This window comes from Podarcis muralis, chromosome 7 (assembly GCF_964188315.1).
Source record: "Podarcis muralis chromosome 7, rPodMur119.hap1.1, whole genome shotgun sequence".
Lineage (NCBI taxonomy): Eukaryota > Metazoa > Chordata > Lepidosauria > Squamata > Lacertidae > Podarcis > Podarcis muralis.
The window spans coordinates 33,755,521-33,779,142 of record NC_135661.1 but is presented as its reverse complement, the minus strand read 5'-3'; the positions used below and the strand labels follow the sequence as shown (position 1 = coordinate 33,779,142).

General features: G+C 42.9%; 1 protein-coding gene across 1 annotated transcript in view; it reads left to right on the top strand.

Annotated features, from left to right (window-relative positions):
* Positions 1-23,622, top strand: part of ITFG1 (integrin alpha FG-GAP repeat containing 1) — a 119,711-nt gene that overhangs the window by 72,179 nt on the left and 23,910 nt on the right. Inside the window, exons 11-14 of the mRNA XM_028740229.2 lie at positions 2,399-2,549; positions 5,723-5,831; positions 12,488-12,531; positions 15,756-15,834. Of these exons, the coding sequence (XP_028596062.1) occupies positions 2,399-2,549; positions 5,723-5,831; positions 12,488-12,531; positions 15,756-15,834 (383 nt within the window). The remainder of the gene's footprint in view (positions 1-2,398; positions 2,550-5,722; positions 5,832-12,487; positions 12,532-15,755; positions 15,835-23,622) is intronic.

The window sequence follows — 23,622 nt, the reverse complement described above, 5'->3', positions numbered from 1 at the left end:
AAATTGTATAATGGTGTGTTTTGATATTTGGCTGAGACACAAAAGGAAATAATGGAGATGCAGTGTAATGATAGTTGTGACTCATACTGGAAGTAAATATGTAAATATTCATGAAAGGTGTTGAGAATAAAATTGCTGTGGTAATGAAAAGCTTCATTAGAACATTGAGTTGTGGGGGTGGGGAAGTGTGATTCATGCATTTTGAAGACTTTGCACAGTAAGGAAGCAAAGCTTACAGTACAGAAGACTTGGCTGATGAAATCATTCTATGTGTGTGTTAAGTTTTCCCTTTTCAAAAAACTTTGTCAACACATACACATAGGGAGATACTAAATATACAGTGGTACCTCAGGTTAAGTACTTAATTCATTCCGGAGGTCCGTACTTAACCTGAAACTGTTCTTAACCTGAAGCACCACTTTAGCTAATGGGGCCTCCTGCTGCTGCCGCGCCACCAGAGCCCGATTTCTGTTCTCATCCTGAAGCAAAGTTCTTAACCTGAAGCACTATTTCTGGGTTAGCGGAGTCTGTAACCTGAAGTGTATGTAACCTGAAGCGTATGTAACCTGAGGTACCACTGTACCAACAAACCCAAGAAATGTTGACAAAATAGCCTTGAGATTTATGTGTTTCCCAGAGACTTGACAGAATTTTTATAAGCTCTAGTAAAATCCACTTTAAGAGGGAACTAAGTGTTACATTGGGGGCGGGGAGAGTCCTGCATTGCGGGGGATTAGATGACCCTCAGGGTCCCTTCCAACTCTAAAAGTCTATGATTCTATGAACAGTGAGGCCATGCTGCCCAAAACAGTATCTCTGTGTCTAGGTCAAGTTGTGAATCAACATAATGACCTTATTAAGATCTCTACCCCAGGAGCAATCCATCCTTCGAGTGGGGAACGGGGAAAGTCATTGTGTGATGACATAATATTGTGTGGTGAGTTTCACATTACAGGGCATAAGTTGGGGTGAGGAATCTGTGGCCCTCCATATATTACTAATTCCAAGCCCCATCTGCCCCAACTACTAATGGTCAGGGTTGATGTGTAGTTCAGCAATATCTAGAAAGCCACATGTTGGCCAACCCTGGCATAGGTCTACAGACAAGGTGGGTACCATTTCTGGCAGTGACGCAGAATTCAGGAATGTCTAGTTCTGCCCAAAGGATCTCTTTCCCAGCACCCTCTAGTGCCTTTTGCTTCGGAATCTAAAAGTAAAAGTGGGAGTCTGCTTAAACTGTCGCTCCATTCCTTTGATTTAGGAGCAAAAGGGTGACTTTACTGCAAACTGAGCTCTTTTTTCTCTTCCATGTAAAAAATGTTAAGTGTGTGTAGATTGTCATGTCTGACAGCCGTATGGCAGGCCCCGTGCCAGAAATGTGGTGAAAAGAGAGCAATCATCAGCAGAACAGCAAAAGCCTCAATATTAAATGAATCAGGATAGTCTCTAGGTGGCTTGCGGTCAAGTTTAAAATACAATGCATTTGTCAAAAGAAAGAAGCATGGGAGGCAGGGAGGCAAATACAAGATCATGGCCTGCTCCAATCAGATTCTTCCCCTGCTCCCCAACCAACAGACACCTCTTGGAAATAAGAGGGCAATGGAAACATTTATTTTTTGTTGTTATAATGTTAACTTCCCTGTGATCTCCAGATGAAGGGTGGTAAGCAAGCAAGTAAGTAACAGAGTGATTTCTTTGGTTATGTTAAACTGTGGTACTTAACAAGCCAGCGAAAGCCATTACGAAAGCAAAAAAACACCCCCTGGTTTGGCAGGCTTTTTCTCCCCACAGATACAGGTTTTGAAGGGACCCAGGATGTCATCCAGATTGACCACCCAAACTCATAACAAGACAAATAAATAAATATTCTGCTTTACAGAATAAGATAATCAAGTGAGGAGGATGGAGGCTAGTCCCTGCTTCAAGTTGCTTACAATTTAATGTTGATTATGAATAAGGCTCCCTGGAGTTCTAGGTTTTTTGAAGAAAAATGGAAGGTTACGCACTCCCACTTTGCACTGCCCAAGGGGGATAGATAGAGGAATTAAATGGCGGTTTCCCTTCTGAGTAAAAATTATTAACTGACTAGTAGCACAATCCTAATTATGTCTATTCACAACTTTTGAATTCAGTGGCTCTTACTCCCAGATATGTAGTGTTAGGGTTGCAGGAGTTTGTATATTATGTTTTTATATATGCTGTAAGCTGCCGAGAGCAGTTGGAGAAACCCAGCCAGATGGGCAGGATATAAATAATAAAATTTATTATTATTATTATTATTATTATTAGTATTATTATTATTAAGCCCTAAAGGGGCCCAGCTCACCGTCAGCTTTGCAAGAATAAAGGCAGGAAAACAAAACTGCACCCACCCCATGTTTCTCTCCTTCCTTTGCAGCAACCAGCAAGCTTTCCTGCTGGAGAATGTTGAGTGCAATGAGGCAAGCTGCGCGGGTGCACGGCGTATGTTTAAGGTCTACTGGGAGCTCTCGGATCTGAATCAGATCAAAGACGCTGTGGTGGCAACCTTCTTTGACATTTATGAAGACGTGAGTTGAGTGCTCTTCCTTGTTTTCCTGCCTGCTTAATTGCCATCTGCCCGTTCTTATTTGAGCTTTCGTTCCAAACTGGCATCTTGGAATATTTTGACTGGGCAAATCCACGGCACATAATGAAAACAAACGAGTTGTTTGAAGAGAAGTCATTTAAAGCTGAAGAGAGAGCCGCTGAGATTATATGAACAGTCACCCTTCATTTCAGCTCTTTTGAATAGATCTTTGTTAGTAATGGGCTTCCCTTTTTACATTTGATTTTTATTTATTTTTAAAGGAAGGGAGTGGGACTTTCCTAAGGCACCAGTGTATACCATCACTTGTATCTGCTAAAATCTGTTTAGATGAAGTTCTCAGGCTTATTTTTATGCATTGCTTTATTTTGTTTATTTAAAACATTTTATAAACTTACTCTTTAAAGAAAACCCGGTAAGCAATACCATCAAAACAAAAATACAGAGTGAAAACAGTAAAAGAGTAGTATGAAGGCATGTGAAAGCATATGCAAACTAATATCGGGGAAAGACCAAAGCTAAGCAGAAGAGCATCTGCTTTGCATGCAGAAGGTCCCAGGTTTGAGCTTCAGAATCTCCAGGCAGGGCGAGACTACCTGTCCTGAAACTATGGAGAGCCACTACCACTGAGTGTTGTTCCCACCCTAGCAACTCCCTCTCCAGAAACATCTAGGAATGTCCTCTGCCCAAATCCTGGAAAGCCTTTGCCAGTAAGTGTAAACCAAGCTGAACTGGATAGAGGAATGGTCTGACTAAGTGGAACGCGGTTTCCTGTGCTCCTAAAAACAGGAATTCGGGGAGTTAATATAAATAAAAACAGGTGGTTGCTTGCTAAAAGCCTCTTCATATCCAGTTTTTACTTACAGGCCAAAGTGGCATTCAAAATATACTTCCAGAACTGCATATGTGTGTATGCAGCAAATACAAGGGGTTTGCTTTTTCACAATCCTTGTGTCTTTCCTCCCAGCTAGTAGTCTGTTCTTCTATTGGTGAGAATCTCAGGCTCGAAGAAGACAAGTTGCCCAGAGCATATGATGAATGCCAGAACAAACAACATGGGAAAGGAAGAGGCATTGTTGCCTTCATGCCTTGTGTGTTACCTTCCTAACTGCCTAAGATTGGCTACTGTTGGAAACCAGCTAATTATCTGCTTCATGGATGGGGAACCTATCATTGGAATGCAACCCACATTAAGCCTGCCCATTGGTCATGCTGGTTAAGGCTGATGGAAATTGGGGTCAAACAACATCCAGCGGTTTCACATTTCTGAACTAGATGGTCTTTTGGTCTTGATCCAGCAGGGCTGCTCTTGCATTCTTACTTCCTAGACCAAGTCCATCTTTCTAGTCCAGAAACCATGCTGCCTTTAAATATTGCAAACCGATATTCCCAAGTTGTTAAGGAAGGGGTGTTTACTGCACTATTAAGCTGGACACACCACAGCTGATCTGCTCAAACCCTAGCGACTTGACCCTCCCGTGCAATTTGGGGACATTTGTATACTAAGCTAAGCTAACATAAATCATAAGGTTCCAGCTTAGTTTCTCCCCTACTGACTGCCAAATATTCACAATAATTTATTTCTGCACAGTACATGAACAGACACTGCATCTGGCTCCCTGCATTCAGTGCCAGATTTCTCCTGGCCTCAGCTTTATTTCTCACTTTTAAACTTTTGTCCACCTCTGTACATCCATTCACTCCAAATCGCAATGGCACTCTGAGTCCCTTCTTTTAGATACAATTTCTTATTCCCTTCCCCCCCCCCCAAGGCCACATGTTTCTTTGAAAACTCCAAGGGTGAAAAGTACATCTCCACATTTTTCCTGCATATTTCTGCCAAATAAGTCATTCAAAACGTTTTCATGTTCCGTAATATCTGGAGGTGAGGCTTGACACTTTTGAAACATTGTTAAATGCAGGCCTGATATCTGCTTAGCACAGCAGTGTTTCCTGTTGTGGAGAAGTCATAAAACTGACATGTTTCCCGTTAAACATAATGAAGGATGGAATGCCATTGCCTGGAATGCATCAAGTTGTGCTTAAAGCAGGTGCTTGCAGCCTAGATCTGTGCAAAACTGAGCAGAAAAGGAACACACACAGAGGAAACTTATCATTTGGCCATGTGTCTCCTATATTTCCCTTTAGCTTTTAGAATGAGGGTGGACATATCAACCCTATGGTGCCCATAACACCAGTATGACATACTTCATTGTGTATTACCCGAGACTTGAGTTGTTTAATGGAAGTTCCAACATCTCCTTTAAACCGGCCTGAAATTGGCATTTATAGCTTTAGCCAAGTCCTTGGATTTGGAAGACATGAATCCCATAGAACTTAAATGTGCTGTTGTTTTTCACTCAAGAGTGTGCTATCCTGTGTCCTTTGGATAGGGTGCCATTGACAGAGGTGAAAGGGACCCAGTTTTTATTTCATTTTTCTCCCTGACCAAAAGCAGGAGTATGTGGACCCTTTTGCCTTCCCTGGCCTAAGCCCAACATTTTGGTGAATTTAAAGAGATCAACATTTTGGTAAAACTATAAAAGAATTGTTTTCCTTTCCATTTCACTAAATGGGAATATTCAGAGTTTTTAACATAAGTTTCCTTTATTACATGCAATGCTCATAATTCAAAACTGGTGTGGCTCTAGCTACTATATTGGTGATGGCCACTCATTTTCAAAATACAGCCCAGGAGCCAGAAAGCTGCACATAAACCAACTTCCTTGCAGGTTGCGAGGCTCAGTCTTAAAGTGGGCACAGGTATGGAGAAAACGTGTGTGACTGTGGCCAGGGCAATGTACTCAAAACCAAAAGGGAAATTCAATGTTTAAATGAAAAATATCTCTTTCCCCCAACGTCTGAAAACAATTTTCTTTTCTTTACAAGTGAAATTGTTGCTAAGCTTTTATTGCAGCCTGATTTACCATTTTCAGTGGGTGTTTTGATAGATAGATTAAACTCTTCGCAACTGTGATCTGACCCACAGCTCTGATTCTGGAAGCTCTGTTTCAAGCGAAAACTAATTTTGTGATCTCATGGTTTTTGCCAGTAGTTATTGTATTTTTTTGCTTCATTGTATTGACTGCATTTTAGTGATGTTCAGGTTTCTGCTCTTTTTTAAAAAAGAATACTGATATTTTGTTGTTTCTTTAGGGAATCTTGGATATTATTGTCCTCAGCAAGGATAGCACAAAGACAGAGCTTGCCATCCACACATTAAAAAATAACTTTGAAGCTGATGCCTATTTTGTTAAAGTCATTGGTAAGTGGATTGCTACGAAAACATCAAATTGCTGTTAGAGGGGAAATTTGATTCTGTTTCTCGTTGCCCACCAAGAACAATAGAAAAATGATTGTATTATAGTAATAGTGTAAGAAGGGGAATGCTATGTGTGGGAGAACTGGGTTAAAGAAAACCTAATTGATAACATATGATTCAAATTATTTGCTTATTTTAGTGCTCCCACTCATATGTTAGCCAGTTTTGTATATTTAGATCACTGTAGTGTATTACTCCAGTACAGAACTTGCTCATGCTTCTGCTGTTATGTGTTTCCTTTTATACAGTATTTAAAATTTATTTGATTTAATTCTTTTTTAAAGTTTGTATACCACCAACTAATGTAAAGTATCAAGGTGATATACTTTGTACGCAATAAAACGCCACATCGTCCTGGATTTCAGCACTGGTTAAAGGGTGATGCTTATTCATTGTGATTAAGGGGAGAAGGGGGGGATTGAGGTTAGTGATCCCATCAGCCAGTCTTTCCCAACGTGCAGCTGTCCAGATATTTTTGAACTACAGCTCCTATCATCCCCAGCCAACAAAGCCTGGGGTTGATGGGAGTTGTAGTCCAAAGCATCTGGAAGACACCAGATCTGGAAGCCTGCTACACCCTCCCGATCTCCTAAGCATGGTTAAGAAGGCTCCTTCATTATGCTTGCTCTTGCCCCTTAAATGTTATTGGACTTGATTTGTACTTGAGCAGGAAGGAACCTCCGCAAGCCTTGGATTTTCGGTCTCCCCTTGCCTCTTCCTGCCCTTCTGGGAGGACAGTGAAGGCTGATGTTCATTGGAACTGTTAAGGTGGAAGGCAAGGAGGCTGATAGTGGGTGGAGCCAGAGCCCAGGACAGGCAGAGTCCATATTAGGCAGAGCCAACAAATTCTTGTTCTACCTGCATCCTGCTCCCTGTTGAGTTCTATAAAAGACAACACTTAGGCTAAGGAAGAGGAGGAGACTTGTAAGAAGGCAGGCAGGCAGATGAGGACTAGCTGAGCACAGAGTGTGCTTGGCGGACCAGCCTCTTGGAAGAGGACTTCAACAAACTTTTGTTTCACTTTCCACAAAATCTGGCTTCTTGCCACATATAAACCAAAGATGGTGGTTTCAAATAAACCAGTTAAATGACCAAGCTTTGTAATCCACGGTTTGTTTAAAAACCCACGATTTGTTTAAAAACTGGCTGTGGCTTTGCATCGTGCTGTGAACCTGTCCCTTTGTTTCTTTTATCAGTCTTCACAGCTTATTTGAGATCTCTGTAACCTATACTTCTGAGTAATAATTCTTAAGTTATTGTATTTTAGTGTTTTGTTGGAAGCCGCCCAGAGTGGCTGGGGAAACCCAGCCAGATGGGCGGGGTATAAATAAATTATTATTATTATTATTATTATTATTATTATTATTATTATTATTATTATTATGTGACTCAAGGATTTGGTTTTAAACCCTGAAGCTACTGGTTCACAGTCAGCCTTGCTCAAGAGGGAGGGAGAGGAAACAAAATGCCTATATTAATGAAGACCACTCTGTTTTCAAAATTTGGGATTAGAAGTGTTCACAGCAGCATAAACCAGCTCTCTTGCAAGTGTTCAGGCTGTATGTAAAAATGAGGCCATTTAGCCTTCATTACATTTGTGTGTGTATGCGCGCGCACACACTCTCATCTCATTTCATTCTGCATTTGAAAAGGTATTGAGCTATGCCAAAAGTTTAGAGGGTCTTTTTTTTTTTTTTAATGAGCACCAGAAACTTTTTAATCAGAAAGGGAAAATATGCAAGGTAAACGAAAGTAAAATACTGCTTTCAGCAGCTTTTGTCCAAAGCCCAGGAGTTGGGTTGCTTTTAATCTGGGCTACGGAGAATTAATTTCAATACAATCTACCGCTTGCTGCTTCAGAGTACGTAGGCAGCAGTGATTCCAGTACACAGCTGGTTCAATAAAATAAGAGGCACACTCTGGATCACCAGGCACTCTGATGAGGACTATTGATCCTCGGCCTCTGGAGAACATAATTCATGGTGCGTTTAGGCTACTTAAAGGTTAAACTGAAATAAAGTTAACATTTTTAAGCAAATGATAAGCCCAAAGCATTAGGAACATTGTATTAAACAAAAAACATTGGGACATTTCAGAAGTTTACCCTTCAGTTTTTTGCAGATGAAATCAGGGATGCATTTTGAGTGTATACCACCACCTGAAGCAAAGAAGATGGGTGGGTTCATATGGGGGAAAGTGTTCCCTATATATTACTCACACACATTTCTCTTAGATCCAGCTTGTCAAGTAGCTTCAATTGCCCAGGGTGCCATTTGCCAAGTACAGCTGGATTGCCAGCCTCAACCCCTTCTAGACAAAGGGACCCAGGCCACAGTTACCTATGCATTGGTAACCTCCCAGTTAGATGACTGCCATGTGTTTTACATGGAGCTGCCTTTGAAGACTGTTCAAAAATTGCACGCTAGTGTAGAATACAACTGCTGAAATTTGAATGGGAACAGCTCGTTCCGATGATATCTTGGTGGTCTTTTAAGAGTTTTAGTGGCTTCCTCTGTACTTCCAAGCCCAACAAATGTTCTAATGCTTTTAAGTCCTAAACAGATTGGAACTGGGGTACCTACAGGAGTGCATGCTATCCACCTGCCCATGCTCTCCGGTCAGGGTAGCCAATGTGGTGTCCTCCAAATGTTGTTGGACTTCAGCTGCCATCATTCCTGACCCCTGGCTGGGACTGATGGAAGCTGGAATCCAACAAGGTCTGCAAAGCACTATGTTGACTACTGTGTTGATTCCTGTCTTTGTGTACCTTCACTATCAGAAGTGAGGCGAGTGACAATCTGAGGGCTTTTTCAGCAGCAGCACCCCAATTATAGAATGCGATCTCTCATTAGACCTACCTGGCACCAACATTGCTTTTTTAGGTGCTAGGTAAATACTACCTTAGAGACGTGGGTGGCACTGTGGGTTAAACCACAGAGCCTAGGACTTGCCGATCAGAAGGTCGGTGATTCAAATGCCCGTGACGGGGTGAGCTCCCATTGCTCGGTCCCTGCTCCTGCCAACCTAGCAGTTTGAAAGCATGTCAAAGTGCAAGTAGATAAATAGGTACCGCTCCGGCGGGAAGGTAAACGGCGTTTCCGTGCGCTGCTCTGGTTCGCCAGAAGCGGCTTAGTCATGCTGGCCACATGACCTGGAAGCTGTACGCCGGCTGCCTCGGCCAATAAAGCGAGATGAGCGCCACAACCAGAGTCGGTCACAACTGGACCTAATGGTCAGGGGTCCCTTTACCTTTTAAACACTACCTTATTCACCTGGGCCTGGGATGTCCAACCAGTAGATCGTGATCTACCTGTAGATCCCCGGCTGATCCTGGTAGATCACGGGATTCTTATCGTGTACAAAAAGTTACGGGGGGGGAGCTTAAAAACTCTGTCCAATCCTCCCCCCCACCCAAAAAAGCTCAACTCCTCTGGGCACTTCCCTCCTATAAAAAACTCAACAACTCTGGGCAATCCACCACTCCCACACACACACTCCTCCACCCTCCCAGTTTTTTATACTGGGAGTAGATCGCAGTCTCTTGGGAGTTGGACATGCCTGACCTAGGCATTTGAATTTATTAGCATTTCACTTCCTGCTTTTCTGTGCTAGCTTATTTTTATTGCATTGTTTTGTGTACTGCATTTTGTTTTGTTTTTTGTAAAAAAACAAACAAACCACCCCAGAATCAAATTGTGTGACAAGTGATGCACAAATGGGTTAAATAGATAAATAGCTAAATCAGTCCTGGGCTCTTCATTTATATGCTGCTGCATGGCTTACATGGAGCCCCCAGAAGTCTCCCATCCAGGCTAAGCACCTGCTCAACTTTATCAGTGCATACAATGGTGAGAGCTCCTTGCCTCATTCACAGGAGCCCATTTTGCCATCACTTTAGCTTACATCACTTAACAGGGAAAGCAAAAGAATTCACATGGTTCTATGTATGCAAGATTGCTTAATTCAGCAGAGTATGTAATGAAATTGTTCAGCTAAATACAGCTTTCTCTTCTTCTGGGTACCTGCTGAGCAAAAAAAAATGTGACCTAAATATCCTATTTAAGATGCTGTGCAAAGTTGGAAATTATAAAAAGTCCAGAATAATGGTGTATGCACTTGCTGGTTTCCATTTTTATTTTCCATTGTTTCCCTCTGAAGCGGCATTCATGGTTTTTTTGTGGGTATTTTTGCAACTAAAATTGCAAACCCACCAATTACTTTTAAAAGAGCAGTTTTGTAGAGGGCAAACTTTTTTTTCCCAGAAATGCCCAGCTTTGGCACTAAGTTATTAAGGAATTGGCTGCTTAATCACAGCGTGCTACATGGTTGAACTAGCTTTAAATCTTGGCAGAAGGATGAAGTGCTTTCAGGAGCAGATGTTCTTGGAGGTATTAAGGGGCAGGGAAGGAAGGAGAAAGTGAAAGAGATGTGAGTTGGTAGCCTGCTGACAACAAGCCCTTTCTTCATTTTCCATGATCAGTAAGCTGTTTTCTCAGGCATTCATTACCTCTCTGCTCCTCCCCGCCCCCAAACTGATAGAATTTTTTAACATCTGTGTTTAGGAGTGATAAAATGGCACTCTTCTATTGCAGATGAGACCTAAGGTTGTGCCTATTACAAGCTTGGAAGCAAGAGACAAATACGCTTTTATAAAGCTTTATTTTTAAGTGCTTTGTGGTCTATATCAGTGTTTCCCAACCGGTGTTCCGTGGCACACTAGTGTGCCGCGAGACGTTGCCTGGTGTGCCGTGGGAGGGAGGCGGGCGAGTCGGGCGGCGAGAGGCGGGGCGGCGGCGGCGAGGATCCGCGTCGAGCCGGGGGCGGCTCCGCGGTGGTGGTGCCGAGGTTTCTCTCTCCATTCTCCCCTCACACACACACACAGGAAATAACACAGGATCAGCTGACAGGACCCGGCCAATGGGGCGGCAGCGGGGCAGCGTGCGCAAAAGGGAGGAGCGCGAGACAGCGGACGAGGAGGAGGCCGGCATGTCCGGGCAGCAGCAGCAACAACAGCAGCAGCAACTCCCGGCGACGGCTCCTCAAGCCCCTGGCAACCCTACTCTCTCACCGGCCTCGGCCGCCCTCCTGCTCCACCCGCCGCCGCCTCCCCCGCCGCCGCCGGCCACCTCGGCCCCGCCGCCGCCCCCTCCTCCGCCCGCTATCGCCGCCACCACCACAACAGCCGCCGCCGCCTCAGCTGGGCCCATGCCTGCCGGGAGCGGCGGCGGCAGCAGCAGCAGCAGCGCCCCGGCGCCCTTCCCTCCCGGCGTGACGCTGCGCGCTGACGTCACGGGGCTGTAATGGTGGTGTGCCTCAAGATTTTTTTCATCAAACAAGTGTGCCTTTGCCCAAAAAAGGTTGGGAAACACTGGTCTATATGATCAAGTCAGCGCCGTGCTCATCCTTTCACTGTGCTCTTCAAAAGTAAATGGACACCTTTTCATATTACAGGTGGTGAGGCTAAATCAGAGAGGCAGTCTGTGGTTGAGCCAGTATTTAACCCAGATCTTCCAAACATTTTTCCAGCAGCATTTTCTACTCAGCCTACCGTGACCTGCTTCCTGGATGCATAGATAGGCTTCTTAAACAGAGGCTGCTTCGTTTCTCCATAAGTTTGCTCAGTTTTTTCTTTTTAGTTGGGGCTTTTCCTTCCAAATGATGAAGCACACAAACCCATTTATAAAACGTTGCTGTGTGGTACAAAAACACTGATGTGTTCCAGTGTTTTAACATAATATTGCTGTATTGCAGGTTGCTGGGCTTTGATCAGAAGAAACCTGGGTTCAAATTTTCACTTAGGCACAAAGCTCAGTGGATGACCTTGGAATAGTGACTGTGTGTCTCTGTCTCCGTCTGTCTCTCAGCCTACTCTGCTTTGCAGAGTGGTTGTAAGGATAATGTAGAATATTATTTGTTCATGCTCATAGACCATTGCAAATAATACATATAAAATGGCTGTTAATGTAACATTAAACATGAGCAAATATACTTCTTATTTAAGATAAGAATGAAGTTAAAATAAATCCTTGACCTATCCAAGAATTGATGGTAGTTCTCTTAAATTAATGAATCACCTTTTTTACAACCCACAGCCTTGCAGGATGGTTGTGAAAATAAAACAGGAGATTTCCTTGTATGTCACTCTTTGAGCTGTTTGGTGGAAGGCTGGCTAAATGATGAGAAACAATAAATGGAATATTGAATCAAGAGTTGAAAAAAATAAGCCTGAGGAACCTCTATTTTTAGCATGCATTTTAATTTGTTTTCGTTCTTACATGAATATTGAGTCTATATTTGGCATCACGTCACCCAGACAAGAAATAGGTGTGATAGAACAGTGATTACCTAATTAATGCCTTCATTATGTGAAGCAGCATAATTTGGACAAATCAATAATGTTTTTTAAAAAAACGTTACTGTGAGATAAACAACAGTAATTAAAATTTTTAGGAGCCTTTATAAAGAAAAGGCAACTTGACTTGGATGTGCAAATTGAGCATGAAGCAGTGACAATTATAAGATTGCAGGGAGATGTGTATAGAACAAGCCTGTTAACAGCATAGATAACCATTGGACTCCTCCCCATTGTTTATCCACAGTGCTCAGCGGTCTTTGTTCCAATGACTGTCCGCGAAAGATAACGGTAAGTATGCTGCTAAAGGTTGTTGTTACTGAAATGATTTGGTGTCCTTAATCTAAAAGGCAATAGACAGAGATAGGGGAGGATAGTTTTACCCCCATATCTTGCATGCTAAGTGCTATTATGATAACCCAGTACACTTCTTCCTGGATGAGAGCAGCTTAACTTTTAATTCAGTTGTATGTAGAGTTCAAAGTCCACTATCTCCATTCCTCAGGCAGTCTGCAAGATCTTGCCCATATGGAAAAAGTGGAGGAAGGCTTCAAGACTTCTGCCAAGAGATTAGAAGCAAGGCTCCAAAATGTTAATAGAATGATAGTTAGAAGGGACCATGAGGGTCATCTAGTCCAACCCTAGCAGTTTAGGAATCACAGCTAAAAAATCCCTGACCAATAAAGCTACCCAACCTCTGTAATAACTCTCAACAAATGAGAGTCCACCAACTTTCAAAGTAGTCCATTAACTGTCAGACAGCTCCTACCCTCAGAAAGCTCTTCCTAATCTTTAGTTGGAGTCTCCTTTCTTGTCATTTGAATCCATTGGTTTAGGTCCTGCCCTTTGGAGCAGCAGAAAACAAGATTGCTCCATCTTCCATATGACAGCCCTTCAGATATTTGAAGAAGGCTATCATACCACCTCTAAGTCTTCTCTTCTCCAGGCTAAACATACCCAGCTCCCTCAACCTTTCCACATAAGGCTTGGTTTTCGTAAAGTTATGCTTTGCTTTCTTGGTCCTTTGTTTTCTTATGCATTCTGAACTCCCCGCTCCCCTTCAGCATCCTATTCCCCCCCCCACTCACTTTGTCACACAATGACACTTAACAGGCACCCAGATTTTAAAATCAGCCCACAGTGCAAGGTGGGCAGTGAGTGGGCTGCCTTTTCCACCACGGGAGATGGAGAGAAAGCCCCAGTGCACATGCAGGCTCCATTGAGCACCTGTGCACATGTAAAAGTGCTTGCTAAATCACAGCGCTGGTTATCCAGCATGAAACTTTGCAAAGTTTGCTCTGCCTTTTTCATTGACCATGTTCTATCGTGTGCAATGAAGCCTCTGAATAATAAGCCTTGAGCAAAAATTTTAAAGCAATAATTTTGAAAGGCATGTCAGCAAGGCCCAATTTGTGAGCGCTCCTTTCAGACTGACTCGCTTGACAGCTGGGTTCCCCAAGGCACGCTGTAGTTGAAACATTTGCCTCTCACTTATCTCCTTTGGAGTTTGTTTGAGGATCCAAATCTTCTTGAACGGTTTGCCTTGTTCTTTATTCTCCCTTCCCAAAGGTACCGAATCTTGACACTTGGGGAGGGGGGGATGAGGAATGTTCTCTTTCCCATATGCTTTGTCCTTCTGACTTGTATCCACGTTTGTATTAATCTCCCTAGGAGGCATATGTGAAGTTCATAATGATTTTGACTTCAGAATAATTTATTTATAGTACCAAGCAACGCTGCCTTAAGTGAATACGATAAATGCACCAGAATCCCCATGCCTACAAAGCTCTTGGGTTGGGGGAGGTGTGACGGCAAGCCCTAGAAATGCTCACCCTGTAAACAGATCATTTGGAGCATTAAAGCTGTATTGATATTCAATAAATTGGTGTGTACTGCATGGCCATATGCAGACTGCAAAGTTCCACCTGGGGAACTAAAATATCAGACCCACAGACAGATAGCATCTGATACTGCATATTGTTAAGCACCAAAGACAGATTTGGCATCTTAATATGGGCAACTTCTTGCCCACAGGTTTACAGTTTAAAGAAAATACATTACAGTGGTACCTCAGGTTACATACGCTTCAGGTTACATATGCTTCAGGTTACAGACTCCGCTAACCCAGAAATAGTACCTCGGGTTAAGAACTTTGCTTCAGGATGAGAACAGAATTTGTGCTCTGGCGGCGTGGCAGCAGCAGGAGGCCCCATTAGCTAAAGAGGTGCTTCAGGTTAAGAACAGTTTCAGGTTAAGAACGGACCTCCGGAATGAATTAAGTACCTAATCAGAGGTACCACTGTATCTATATAAAGAAAGGAGGTAGGAAAGGGAAGCGGTAAATGAAGCAAATCATGGGAAGGAAGGCCTGAGCCAAGAGAAGTATTTAAGGATGGTTGTGGATGGAGCAAAGCAGATGTTATCAGGCAGTGCTGGGGTGGGGAAACTGTGGCCCTCCAGATGCTACTAGATTCCAGGCCCCATTATTCCCACCTTGCATAGCCAATGGTCAGGGATGATGGCAGCCCAGCAGCAACTGAAGGGGCCACAGGTTCCCTACACCTGAGCTAGAGAGTATTTCACTGGCAAGGGGTAGCTATGAAAAATATGTCCCGGTAGATGACAGTGATTGAAATTCTGGACTCAGAAATAAGATAGGTGGTGGGTGACCAGGTAGAAAGACTGAGAAGACCAAAAAGGTGAAAGAAGATAAAACAGACAGAAAGGAGAAATGGACACATTTAAAAGATATGTAGGAGAAGCTTGAGCAGAACATGATTGAGCAAGTCACAACAAGGTGAAATTGTGTAACCAAAGTGATGCTCAGGAGACGAATGGAGTGGCAGACTTGAATAAAGCAAAAGCGGACTCCATGGTACCCCTTCCAGTGCTAAAAGAGAGAGGCCCACTAATAAAAAGCCTGGGAAATGGTTGCACAACCATTGTGTTTTTCAACTTGCATAAGCCCTTTTCCTGGCATCTGCTCTTCTTATCAACTGTCAGCCTGCAGTCACTCATCTTTTAGACTTGCATTAGCTGATGAGAATAAGTATCTTCCCTGGAAACATTTGCTGTTTTCTGCATCATTGGCTAAAAAGAACTCCAAACATTCCTTTTCCCACACCAGATTGGACTTGCAACTTTAAATGCTCTTATGCTCGTTCAAATCGACGTCAGAACACAATGACTAGGTTAGTGCTGGGTTGCTTTGGAACTGCTGTCTTCTCTTTGCAATCACAGTACATTCAGAAGAGCACGTACAGGAGCAAATTGACAGCCGTATTGTTAGTTTGGTAGGGAAGGGTAGGCACCCCTCGTGGTTATTTGCCACATGAAAACAAAATTGTATTCTAGTCTCAGAATATCAACAATAAATCATTGTAGAGTTCCCAATATTGCGCACATCAAAATGAGTCTGCAGTCATTTCATGGTGGGGTGTTTTTTTTTCCTTTGCTGATTTTTAAGCTTTGAAAAGAAAAGGGGAAATAATCCAAGTCATTATCTTTCATTCCAGCCCTTCGGTGTGAATCAGCCTGGACCTTACATTATGTATACCACAGTGGATGCCAATGGATACTTGAAAAACGGTTCAGGTAAGACTTCTTTCTGTTGACTGCTTTCAATGTGAGTTTCCCAATGTGGGGCACACCAGCATTGGTTGTGGGGGGATGTCTTCAGAGAAAGGGAACCAGTTGAAGAAAGTGGCAGTTGCCTGGATTCACCAAACCCTCCATGTAAACACAAGAGCATGGCAGGCAATGATAATCCCATAAACCAGTGGTTTTCGACCAGTGTGCCATAGCACCCTGGGGTGCCTTGAATGAGAGTCAGGGGTGCCAAGGGCAACACAGGCCTCTGTCCCTCTCCTTCCTTTCCGCCCCTGATGCCCTCTCGCATGTCTACCTCCCTCCTTGTGTGACTATTTACCTCACATTCATCTTTGGCCAGAGGGGAGAGGGAGGAGGCTGAGGGAACACTCCACAAGGGAGGGTGATCAAAAAGGGGTGAGGGGCTGCTGGCTCTGCAAGCAAGGGAATATGGACAGGATATCCTGTCTATGCAAATTTGATGCATTCTTGAGAGAGCTGGCATTCTTAAAATAGTGGTTCAGATACTAGACAGCAGAAGGAAAGGAAAAAAATAACGAAATAATCTCGGTTTAAGACCCATTATGGATCAAGACTAAGATACTTGAACTTAGATTCCATTGAAATAAGTGGGGCACGCAAGTCAGAACTTAAGTGTGTCTCACTAATTTCAGTGGGCTCAAGTTCAGTTAACTTAGTTACCCACAATTTGTACCTCTCTTAAGTTTTGTCCCATCAGCATCATATTCAGCAAACATATTTTAAGAACCTGAATTGTTAAACGAGAAAACAGTGACAAAAAATGGATTTATAACAAATAGGCATCTTTCAGTTTTTCTGTTGTGGGTGCTGTGCTTTTGTTGTTGCCAGTGTAAGGAACAAATAGTAGCCAAATTTCTATAGAAAAAAAGAGAGTGAAAAATAAAATGTCATACTTGCTGTTATCCTGCCCCCTGCCCCACAGACACACACACTTGTAACTAGCTAGACTGTTGGATGTGAGCTAATCAGTCTAGAGTGTTGGTGTGGAAACACATTGAAGTGTCTCCCAGAGTTGTGAGTTTTTGTTTGGAGAGCCGCCATGGCTAGAAAAATGGTCCTGGGTGTAGAGGAAAACAGCTTTGACTGCCTAGCAGAGTTATTGTGATGGTTGTTGTCAAGGGAGATCATTGAATGATGGAAGAGATAGAAATGTAACAATCTAACATCAATAGCTTTGGGCATGTTTTTAGCAAATTACTTCGAAAGATGTTACCCCGGGGTTAACGCTATCAATTTCTAAATCATTTTCAATTTTTATCTACATTTGTTATCCTAGGGAGTATGTTGTTGTTTAAAGGCCCTGTCCTGATTTTTACACAGCTCTGCCTGCTTGTTTCAGACTTGAGTCCCCTTGATAGTTAATTTGCTGATAGGAGCCCACTTCTTTACTAAGAGCCAAAGGTAACAATGACCTATGAATATACATGACTGTGCTATAATTGTATTCTCCAAGAGTTGTGACTTTAGGCAAATGGGTCCCCTTTACTCGTCAGAAAAGTTATGTGCCCTTTTTTTTTAGGAATGGGAGAATGGATGAAGTTTTTTTCTATATTAAAAAAGCTAAGTTGTTAACCTCCTTATTAGGGCAAGGATGTGCACAGTTAATGCAGCTTTGAATGGATGTATCATGACCTTTATTTACTCTTAATTGCACTCATTGGGTCTGTTTATGCAGTCATGACTTCTTTTTCTGTTTACTTTTTCACTCTGCTGGTCATGAATGATAATGGGGTCGGTGCAATCTCAGGCTTGCAATCCTTAATATTTCAAGGGAGCTGATGCCTTGTAAACGCACACAGGGTTGTGGAACAGCTGGCTGCAGGTACCCATATAATTAAGCAGATTATAATAAGCATCTCATATACAGACAGGTTGGTCATATTTTAACTATTCAGAACTGGCAGCAGACCGGATCTCTGCATGAAAACTGTCAGTCTGGGTGGTTTTATAACCATGTTGGCTTTTAATAAATGAAAACATTTTTAGCACACAGATGGTAAGGAAAACCTGTCCCTCTGATAGGAGGACAGAGGGAGAGGTAGAAAACCAGCCTGGAGGTTGTACCAGCAGAGAATTCAGCTCCCTGGGAGCCAAGCATGTCTAAACTTCCAGCAGACTGACATACATAGACTAAGTAGGGCAGGCCACAATGATCAATAACAGGGATCTTTTGAGGACCCAGCCTTTTTACATGGATCCAATTTGGATGTTCATTAGTTCCAGTTATTTCAAAAGCCTGTGCAGCTTGTGACATGCCATCAGACATGTGACTTGTGGATTTTGCCCAGGGGTCATCCAGAATCTCTCTCACTCCAATTTCCTACAGGATTTCAGTATGAAATCACAAGTACGAGCCGTTTGTGCTTCTGAAATACCAACAGCTAATGACCATTCACAGCTGCTGCCTTCTGGGGTCAGTGCCGTCTGAAATGGCACTGTCACATCTAGAAGGGAAGGCTTGTGGCTGGCTGCTCAAGGGCTCCAGCCTCATGGTAAGAGATACGATGACTCCAGCACAGCTTAGATGGCAAAGAAGCATGGTTTATTCAAATGGATCAAACCCCCGACAGCGAGTGTTAGTATGCGTGAGGTGATGAATCATACATCATTTCTTTCCATAGTGAAAACGGTAAAATGTTGCCATCTTGGTAGTTTAAAAATCCATGCATCTTATAAATATATCCCCTGCTTCCTCAGTGTTAGCAGAAACCCAGGTTCTAATCTATATTCTGTCTGTTTTGAAAGTAGTTGACACATAATTCGTCAGAGCAGAATATGAATGTTTAACTAATGATTGCAGCAGAGGTGAGGAACCTTTTAAGCCTAGCAAGACAGAGCCTTCACTCCCCCACTCGCAGGAGGTCACTTTGGTCACCTGTCAGTCTCCTGTCATCAATGTGGCCCACTTTTTCCTTTGTGATGTGGCTTGTGCACTGCAAAGGAAATTCCCAGCCAGTCCACATAGGACTTGAAGTCACCGCTGATGAATACTGACTTCCTTCTCCACTTTCCTAAACTCCACTTGGGACCAATCCCAGCAGGGATTGCGTTTAGCACCAAATTTTAGGAACAATAAACACAAGCCCCACTTGCCAAAGAGCAATCAGGATCATATTTTCAGGCTTCCAATTGTTCTCTTGCAGTCATATCTTTATCTACGATACACCTGATGTTGTATATCAGAGCTTTTCAATCTGTGTGTCACTCCCCACACTCCTCCCAGGGCTGGAGAGGGGTTAGTTTAACGTTCGATTTGCTAGTAGAACTGAATTACTGTGTCGTGAAACGATGCATGTCTAAAAAGCGTGTCACCAACATGAAAAGTTTGGAAAACACTATTGTATACGATGTCAGAGGTGGGGCTGCCTTAGAAGGAAACAGCCACGTGGGCCTAACTGCTGGGCCTAATTAGACTCACAAGTCAAATGTTCATCACTGCTGGTTTGGAGCATGTACTGAGAATTCTAGGTATTTAAAACACTCCTTAACAGTTAACCTGTTAACAGTTAAATTTTACTTGGCTCTTTCCCAAATCACAGGTGGTTCAGAAACAACTTAATTCAAAGCTGCCTGAGCAGTTCTTAACTCTGACCTGAGGGTCAAAGGAGCCCTTCTACAAAGAAACTCTTAAAATAAGGAATTATTTGTTTTGGAGCGGGTCTAATTGCATTTAGCAAATAACACTAGCAAGGCACTATGTAGCTTCAAATCATCCGAGGCCTTTTAATACATGATACAAATATGTCAGATATATATATAATTCCAGGTACCATGTGTAATGTAGTGAATTCTCAAGAAAGAGAAGCTGGTGACCTAGATGCCAATAAAGTAATGTGGGGTGTTAGTCTAGCACTGCAGCTAGCCTGCAGTCAGTGCAAGGAAAGTCGTTATCCTTAAGCAATAATTGTTAGGAGCTGGTTTGGCAACTATATTAACTTGGAGGAGAAGAGGTCTGTGAAAGTTATTATTGAGGTCTTTTCCAGCCAGAATGCTGCTCGCTAACATGAAATGTTCATGAACGATGAACTTTCATTTGAACCAAAAATTGTAGCCCTAGATAACAAAAAATATTTCTTTGTGAAAAAGGGCTCGACGAAAAGGGTTCTGGTATAATAGTTTTCTTGTACGATGGTCTGTCATTTCAGAAAAGAAATGCTACCAACTTGCTTGCAGAATGTATGTCTGGGCATAGCATTTTTTTGTTGTATGTTTGTCAATAAAATTATGTTTGTGTTCTATATGTTAAACATATTAAAGACTCAGCCTGTGACCAACATCTTCCATACAGCATAGCCTAGGGAAAAAAGTGAACTTTTTGCTGTAGCTTAGTTATGCCTTCTCAATATCCGTCAACCTACACTGTGCAGACGTTCATCTCAAACACATTTTTAATGCTGTTAACCTCCTTGGGCACTTCACCAAAGACACCAAGAAAGCCCATCCTCTAGGACAGTGTTCCCCAACCTTGGGTCTTCAGCTGTTTTTGGACTACAACTCACATCATCCCTCGCTAGCAAGACCAGTGGTCAAGGATGATGGGAATTGTAGTCCGAAAACAGCTGGAGACCCAAGGTTGGGGAACACTGCTCTAGGAGATCAGTTCCTATAGAGATGTGGAGCACAAGGTGCAAAAAAGTGACGTTTTTCAAACCAGGGCCTAAATAGAAAGCCTTGTGGTTTCTTACATTATAAAAGAAAAACAATTAATATTGTATACCCTAAATTTTTCAATGTACAGTTCATAGTATAATTAACTTTGTTTTTTAAAGATTGCAGGAGGTCAATCTTTTGCAGCCCCCTTTTACACAGTAATGTATAATTACCTTCAAAATTTTCTGTCCTTTCCATTAAAAAAATAATGTCTTGTTAGACTTGAAAGGTGCAGCTGTGGAGTCCTTTCAGAATTATTTTACAGAATAGAATAGTAACAGTTTTATTTGTTTGGCTATAAGCCATAACAAAGATAAAAGATACTCAGAGCTGAGCCACAAATTTGACTCCTAATTTCCTGGTTGCCAACACAAATAGAGAAATAAGGAAGGTAACACAATTTTCCTTGTCCGACAGCAAAAGGCAGTAGTTGGGAATAATGGTGGACTTGTTAAGTTGTGTGCTGATAGATGTTTGACCTACCTAATTCCTTCCTCCAACCAGGAATCCCAGTAGCACAGGAATTCGAAAATTAGCCCCATGGCATATGACTGTTTATAGTCACAGCCACCTTTAGAAAAGCTAGTGCCGCTTAGTATTATTCTGATGTCGCTGTGATGGCTGCCTAGATAAATATTTGTAGATATATTACTGTGGTCAGCAGAAGGAACCAGAGGAACTGCTTGCCCCACCCTGAGAACCTGTAGCCATTGTTGGACTACGGCTCCCATCATCCCTAACCATTGGCCATGCCGGGCGATGCTGATGAGAGATGGAGTCCAGCCCAACCAGATGAACCCTGTGCTCTTGATGGCTTAGGGCAGTGGTGGCAAACCTTTTAGAGACCAAGTGCCCAAACTGCAACCCAAAACCCACTTATTTAACGCAAAGTGCCAACACGGCAATTTAACCTGAATACTGAGGTTTTAGTTTAGAAAAAAACTACTCATACATTAGGGAAAATGTAACCCTTTCCATTGATATATAATTTTAGGGTATAACTCAGTGCTTTTTTCTATTAAAAATGTTTAGGGATACTCTCATTTTGACTCAAGAAAATCACCATCGGGGGAAATAAATACAGTTCTAATTGGGGAAATTAAATACAGTGAATTTCCTCTCCCATTAAATTCACAAAATGTTTAGGGGTTTGCATCCCCCTGTGTCCTCACAGAAAAAAAGCACTGGTATTAGTCCCAAAAAAGTAGTATTATGAGCCGTCAAACCTTGGAAATACACTTTTTCCAGAAGGTGCACTGGAGGGCTGGTACTAAGAGCCACTAAGAGCTTCTGGGGGGAAGGGAATTGTCCTGAGTTGTTGAGCTTTTTGGGGGGGAGGGTTCCATAAAATCGTTCAACACCATCACAGACTTACACCAATTGTCTCCACCACAATGGCAGCCAGTCGAAAACAGCACTTGACACAGCCACCAATCACATGCACTAGCGACGCAGGGAATCTCCTGCTTGTGTCTTTCAGGAGCCCAGAGGAGCCGGAGAGACCATCCACCTAGTCCATGGGTAGGCAAACTAAGGCCCGGGGGCCGGATCCGGCCCAATCACCTTCTCAATCCAGCCCGTGGACGGTCTGGGAGTCAGCGTGTTTTTACATGAGTAGAATGTGTGCTTTTATTTAAAATGCATCTCTGGGTTATTTGTGGGGCATAGGAATTCGTTCGGTTTTTCATCTTCAAAATATAGTCCGGCCCCCCACTAGGTCTGAGGGACAGTGGACCGGCCCCCTGCTGAAAAAGTTTGCTGAGCCCTGGCCTAGTCCCTTCGTGTGTGCACTCTCTCTCTCACTCTCTCGCCCATAGACCCGTTGCTTCCACGCTCCCATCCCCTCCTTCCATGCCAGCTGGTTGGCAGGTGCACAACTTCACCCAACGCTGCTGCGGGCAGAGCGCACTCTACGGAGTGTTTCCCACCCATAACGGCATGGGGGGGGGGAGAAGCCACCCACTTTGCAAACACCCAGCAACGTTCCTGCTTTGGCGACTGCGTGGGTGCCCACAGAGAGGGCTCTGAGTGCCCTCTCTGGCACGCATGCCATAGATTCACTACCATTGGCTTACGGTCATAGTTGGCTTGACCCCACTGCAGTATCTTCTAGTATCTAAAATTCTTATGCTTTGTGAAGCAGATCTTCTCAGGAGCTGGGGGAGTTAATAGTGTGTGAATTGCAAAGGTATGTAGGTGGAGGAGTGATAACTTCAAGTTGCAATAGAGCTCAGCCCAGAATTAAAGCCTTATGATGTATAAATATTGATGAATTTGTGAGATTAGTTTTTAAATATTAATGGCCCGTTGTTTGCAAGCAATATTATAGTCAGCTTCTTGAGTGTCAGGCTTCAGTGTCGCTCTTCAACCTTGCCATCAAACAGATGATGATTAACTTATTAGCGCCTAGCATTTACTAAGCACTGAGCAATAAAACCTAGGGTAATAGACTATTCCTTTCCTATGGCTTACAAGGAAAGGAAATTTTGTTTCGAAACAAACACAGATATGAAATTAGTTCATCATCTTACCCCAAGCTATACATTAATAAATTATAATTAAAATCATTCCTGACATTTATATCTAGCATTCTGGGTGTTCAAAGTGTTTCGCATATGTTGTTCCCCTAATCCTTTCAACAGCCCTGCAAGGCATGTCTATATTTTCATCCCTGTTTTGTAGGTGTGAAGCTGAGGCTCATAAAAGGTGGGCTGTCCTGAGGCCGCCTGGTGAATTGGTAGCAAATGAACTAGGGTTTTTCCTTCATTCCCAATGCATTGTGCATTTTGTTATACTAAGAATGCTTTTTTTTCTAATTTAAACACAGGACATAGGTATGCTGGTGGCTTGTATCCAATTAAGCCCCACTGAGCAGACTCTTCAAAATCAATGGACTTAAGTTAGAGTCCCTTGATTTAAATAGGTCTACTCTGAGTATGAAGGGACGCGGGTGGCGCTGTGGGTTAAACCACAGAGCCTAGGACTTGCTGATCAGAAGGTCGGCGGTTCGAATCCCCGTGACGGGGTGAGCTCCCGTTGCTCGGTCCCTGCTCCTGCCAACCTAGCAGTTCGAAAGCACGTCAAAGTGCAAGTAGATAAATA